Below are 6,157 nucleotides of genomic sequence, written 5' to 3' on the forward strand. Positions count from 1 at the left end.
CCTCAGTTCCCCCATCTGTAAGGTGGAGGTTTACATTACAGGGTTGTTTGTTTGTTTGTTTATTCAATTTCTATACCGCCCTTCTCAAAAATGGCTCAGAGCAGTTTACACAGAGAAATAATAAATAAATAAGATGGATCCCTGTCCCCAAAGGGCTCACAATCTAAAAAGAAACATAAGACAGACACCAGCAACAGTCACTGGAGGTCCTGTGCTGGGGGTGGAGAGGGCCAGTTACTCCTCCCCGCTAAATAAAGAGAATCACCACATTAAAAGGTGCCTCTTTGCCAAGTTAGCAGGCGTGCACATCAATATCATCTGTAACTGCATGCAGACCAGGGTGTGGTTCACCAGATTTAAGGCAGGGGTTTCCAGGACTACAACTCCCATCATCCCGAACTGAAGGCCATCATGCCAGGGGGTGGTGGGAGTTGTAGCCCAACAAACTGGGGGACCCAAGATTGAGAATTCCTGTCTTAAGGACCGAATGTACGTTTTCATACATTCTTAACTGTATTAAACTGTCTTAAGCACCAAATGTATGTTTTAGGTCACCGACGGCTAACAACAGGTTCTGTCATGCCATCGCCCATAGAATACCTGCTGCATAAGCACTAACCCAGCCTTAATAATTGAGGGATGATGGCAATAGCTCTCTGAATAATTGGGGTGGAGAGCCAGTATTGCGGTAGTCGCAAGCATTTATCACCCCCTTTGCTCAGCAGGGTTTGCATTTGGATGGGTGTCTGCTGTAAGATAGTCCCCTTAGGGGATGGGGCCGTAGCTCAGGTGGGGAAGCATCTGCTTTGCATGCAGAAGATTGCAGGTTCAGTCCCTGGCAGCATCTCCAGGTAGGGCTGAGAAAGACTCCTGCCTGAAACCTTGGAGAGCTGCTGCCAGTCTGGGTAGACAAGACTGTGTTAGAGGGACCTAACCCTAACCCTAACCCTATGGATGAGGGGCAGGATCTCCAGAAAGCCAGCATTTCTCATATGAACCTGCCTGGGCCCTTAGAGCGGCCTCAGACCCTGCTCCCGAGGTCTCCCCTAACAGAGACATTTGGTGGATACCAGAGATGGGCTCCTTTTTGGTGGTGACACCACAGTCGTCGTCCCCCCATGGAGATATGCCCAGACTTCCTCTTTTCCTGTGGAATGATCAGGTCAATTCTTTGCTAGCCACCTTGTGCTGATTTTAATAGGGAAAAGGCAGTATAAAAATATTACTTAAATAAACAAACATTTCGTGAAAGGGTTTTAACTATGCAAATAAAGCAATATTTGCATAACTGCAGATGTACAGTTCATGTGCAGATAATGGCGGGCCAGTTTTGGAGTAGTTCCCCAGCATTTCTGAATTTTGCAAGGCTGGTTGATGGAAAGCAGAACAAGGGTCCTTGGGATAATGGGGAGGGGGCCTTGGGGAGGGTGATGGCAGAGAGCGGAATGGATTCATAGTGAACCATGGAAGAGATCACCAGAAGGCCATTTCGCCTCATCTCTCAGCTTCAGTTGCCCATCTGTAAAACATGAAAATTCACAGGACCCCCCTCCATCCCTAAAACAAGTATCAAGTCTCTAGCTTTTCTGGAAATCTGGCTTACAAGTCCCCAAATGTCGGGTGGGGGGAGTTGGTAATGGCTACCATCCCTGCTCACCTTTCCCCCCCCCCCAACATATCACCCTCCCAGATTTGACTCACAAGCACACCACAAGCAGAGAGGCCACCACAAGCGTGGTGCAGGGCAAACCCCTCTGGGTGACTCCATAGCCCCATTTGCATGCTGGGTCCAGCACTCGTACAATCTGTGTGCAGTAGAGACAGGGACAGATGATCTGTATGCAGGTACACACCTATTCACAGGTTACCTCGAAATCAGGTACAGCAGGACACTCCCTACCTGTGTCCTGCGCTTCAGGGGGCCTGTGCCCAGGTCCACTTTGGAAATGAATGAAGAACAGGGCTCATGGCATGGAGCCTCTGGAGCAGGCAGCTCTGCCCTCCTCGTAAGTAAGTCATCCGAGCTGGGGCACCAGACCCCCAAGCCCTGAGTGTCAGCAAGACCCATCCACAGGGGCATCTCCCAAGAAACTGGGTTGGGTAGGATTCTGTGCAGGCCGAGACCCCACACCCAGGCCTGTTGCCCCCTCTGTGGTACCCTGGGGGGTTGCAATGGATGTAACTCCACAAGCAAGAGGAAGCTCTCCTGGAAACGTATCCAAGTCTATCTTCAATCAGGGGCGTAACTACCATTAGGCAAGGGGAGGCGGCTGCCTGGGGACCCCCATGCCTCGAGGGGCCCCCCAGAGGCAAGTCACATGACTCCCCAACACCCGCAGAGCTTCGGTGTCGTGAAAAAGCCAACCCCAAGTTCGGAGCAAAGGCGGCATGCATGCAGCAAAGTCCTTGTCTGCAGAAGCAACTCTGAGCAGGGAGCGCTCTTCCCCACGGGAGGGTGGAGGGACGGGGTTAAAGCGAGGGAGTGGAGTTTTCCAGAGAAGCTGGCATAATGGGGATGTGAGTGTGAGTGCACTATACATTGTGAAGTGTGTTGTGTGTGTGTGTATCAGCAAGGGGCCCATTTTAAAATTTTGTCTCTGGGTCCACTCCAGCCTTGTTATGCCCCTGTCTTCAATCAGGGTAGAAGATTATACTTGATCACTAGAAACCTCACCTCAGGTGCCCGGGAGCCGGCAGGTTCAGTGGTTTCCCACTTTTTGAAAGTTAAAGCCCTATTCAGACATTAAGTTGTACAAGTAGACAGATGTCTGTAGTACACGTGTTTGTAGGAACGACTGTACCTGGGTTCATTTTAAAAGTCAGCCCTGGATACAGGCCCCTGAAATGCATGGGGCAGATGAGAAGTGTACCACTGTATTAATTATTATTTTAAAAAAATATTTATGCCCCACCCCTCCAGCACTGCTCACTACTAAATAAAATATTTATGCCTTGCCCCTCCACTACTGCTTGGGGCGGCTCACAATAAGACAGATACAAGATACAATAAAAGTAACTGCACCTGTGCTCAACAAAGCATATGAATGACCGCACCTGTGTACAGATCTATGTCTGTGTGTACTGTACACTCGCTGAACAAGTGTTCAATGTAATGTCTGAATAGGACTAAAGTTTCTCAATCCTCACATTTTTTGCAAGGGACCCAGAGTCTTCCCCACACCCTACAGTGTAGATGTTGGGGCTCACAGGTTATCTGGGAACCCCAAGCTAAATCCTGTTGGATGGGCTGAAGTGTGGAGGAAGGGGAGACACACTTTGCAGATGCTCGGAGGCACTCTTCTCAAGAACCAGCCTGCAAGCATAATCAATTGATGAAGAGGAGTAAATCAGTCTTTGAAACCAATCAGTCAATAAGTGTGTGTGTGTGAGGCAAGGGGACGGAATCCCAACCAATTATATGAAGAAGCTCAAGCATTTATCTTCTTCAACTGTGGTTCAAAAACAAAATTCCTGGTTCCTTCTCACCTGCACAATGGGAATCATAAAGAGCCACCTCACAGGGTGGCTGGGCAGGTGAAAACATGCCCGGAAGGAAGCCCTTGGCTCATGTCAAAAGTGCTCTTGAAAGGTCAGCAAACAGTGGCGCGCATTCCCTCTGTGTGTGCTCCATGCATGCAGCTCTCTGACATGCGTGTTCTACGGGGCATGACCGGTGTTGCCACCAGGGGTGTTGCTAGGTACTGAAAAGATCCAGGCCCGGGTGCCTGCACCCCCTTTCGATCATTAAGCTCAACCATACCCCTGCTGCCCCCAGAATAATTACCTATATACTTTTTAAAGTCTCTAATAGGACGATAATACAACAGCAGCACTAGGAAGGTGGAAGAAGCAGCAGAGACCCAGGTGAGGCCAGGAGCTCCTTCCCGGGCTCTCTGCAGGTGCCTCCGCGGCGGGCGGCGGGTCCTTTCTGGAAGAGGTCAGGGAGGAGGGAGGGGGCAGGTGAGATGTGGGCTCTGAGCCATTCCCTGGGGGAGCGTCATCATGCCCCTTGGGCCAGCTTGCTTCCCCCTCCCCAAGGGGTGGGTCTCTCTCTGGCAGAGTCGGCCGAGCCCTCAGTGCCTGGAGCAGAGCCAGACCACCGAGCGCCCGCCGCCGCGACAGCTCACACGCCTTCTCCGCACACGTGTGCGTGTCAGGTGAGGCAGCCCCCGCCTCGGCATTATACGTCGCACCAGAGCGTAAAAATAGGCAGTGGCATGACCCAGCACTCGGGCCAAGAGTTAATTTCCAGTAATAACTTGGGGGTGTTTAAATATCAGGCCGGCTGGCAGAGGGAGGGGATGAGGCAGGAGTCACATGAGACCACAAATCCCGCCCGGCCCCAGCCCCAGCCCCAGCCCCACTGGCCTCGTTGACCTCTGGGCGCCAGGCACCCCCCCCCGACCCAATCCAGACCCCCCTCCTCACCTCCTCATCTTCTCTTGGGATCTGCTGGAAGCCGCTCTGCATCTGTCCGGTGGGGCCTTTAAATGCTGGCTATGGCGATGCAGACGATGCCTGGGCAGTCACCTCTGGCCGCCTGCTGTCCCCTCTTCTCCCAGGAGATAAGTTAAAATCCCAAGTCAAGGTCGGAGGGCAGCCAAGGATGGAGAAAAAAACCTCTTTATCTAGAATGTGCTCCTTGAGAGGGCAGAGAGGTGCTGTGGGAAGGAAGGAAGGAAGGAAGGAAGGAAAGGAGCTTGGCAGAATGGGGGCTTTTTGGATAGGAAGAACGCAGGAGTGGGTGGAGGAAACAAGAGGGGGAAGGAAGGAAGGAAGGAGGAACGAACTTGTGGAACTGAAAGGATCACTCAGAAGTGAGGGGAAAGCAAAGGAGAGACAGACAGGTGAAGGGTCAGCAGGTGCACAGGAGGTGAAGGGCGGAGAGGTGAAAAGAAAAAGAGGATGCAAGGAAGGAAGGAGAGAAAGGCGAAGGAGGCGGCGGCCAGGGGCCTGGAGCAGAGGGGAGAAGCCGGGCTCTGGCGGCGGCGGCAGCGGGCGCAGGAGGGAGAGGCGCGGGGGCGGCGAGCGCGTCCGGGGGGTCCCTCCTCCGCCTCCCTCCTCGTGTGGCTGGCCGGCCGGCTGGCTGCCGAGCTCTCCGGGCTGGGCAAGGGGCTAGCCCCGCCGCGCCCCGCCCCGCCCCGCCCGCTGCCATTGGCTCCCGCCCGGCCCGGCCCGCGCAGCAACTTTCCCCACCACCCGGCCGGGGGGCACTGACTGGGCCGCCGCCGCCGCCGAGGGCAGCAGCAGCAGCAGCGGCAGCCGCCTGCCAGGTCTCCTGGTCTCGCCCCAGGGGAGGGCTGTGTGAGCAGCCGGAGGAGGAGGAGGAGGGTGGCTTCTGGAGGTTGTCCCGCGAACTTCTTGCTGCTGCAGCACCCTCTGCGTGCGGGGCGCCAGGCCCCGGCCCCGAGGGGCTCCCAGCCCCACCCTGCTGCTATGCCTGATCCAGCCAGGGGGGCCCTGGGAGGGGCGGCAAAGGCGCAGGAGACGCGACCTCCTGCCCGCACCCCTCCCCACCCTGCTCGCACCCCGCCGCGCCGCCCCGCCCCGCGGGTGCTTTTTTGACAGAGAAATGTTGGTTTCGTGCTGGGGAGGCCGCCGGGGGGGGGCACCTTTATTTGTATGTGTCGTCGAGCATAATAGCCTTGCATACCGCCGCCCCCAAACTCGCCCCTCGGGGCGCTTTCCAATAAAACAACACGGGTTGAAAACCAAGTGGAGACATTAACTAAAAACGCGCCATTTGAAGCAGGGATAGATCCTGGAAGTCGAATCGACGCCCCGCGGGGTGGACCCTCCATGTGCCTGAACAGCCCCCCTTTTCAAAGCTGCCAGAGACGGGGAGGCTTCGGCGCGGGGGGGGGGGGCAGCGCATTCCACAGCCTTGATTGGCTGGTGGTGTCAAGGGAGAAGGCGGCCCCTCCCTGCGGAGCCCCCACCAGACAGGTGAGTGGCCCCTGCAGACGGACCTCCCCAGATGATCTCAGCGAGCCAGCTTCCAGTCTTGGAGGGGGGGGTCTCAGCAGGTGGGGGGCCGGCGCAGCTTCATGGAGGGGAGGGGCAGGCAAGCCCCCCCTCTCCGCCTCAGTCGTCCCCCCTTCCCATGCGCTGCCCCTTCCAAAGGGTCCAAGCTCCGCAGAAGGGGGGGGGAGCTCAG

General features: G+C 55.5%; 1 protein-coding gene across 1 annotated transcript in view; it reads right to left on the reverse strand.

Annotated features, from left to right (window-relative positions):
• Window positions 1–5,186, reverse strand: part of SLC2A4 (solute carrier family 2 member 4) — a 42,603-nt gene extending 37,417 nt beyond the window's left edge. The window contains exon 1 of the mRNA XM_053263016.1: window positions 4,429–5,186. Coding sequence (XP_053118991.1) covers window positions 4,429–4,470 — 42 coding nt within the window. The 5' untranslated portion in view covers window positions 4,471–5,186. The remainder of the gene's footprint in view (window positions 1–4,428) is intronic.
• Window positions 5,187–6,157: the final 971 nt, after the last annotated feature.

The sequence above is a fragment of the Hemicordylus capensis genome, chromosome 6 (genome assembly GCF_027244095.1).
Source record: "Hemicordylus capensis ecotype Gifberg chromosome 6, rHemCap1.1.pri, whole genome shotgun sequence".
NCBI lineage: Eukaryota > Metazoa > Chordata > Lepidosauria > Squamata > Cordylidae > Hemicordylus > Hemicordylus capensis.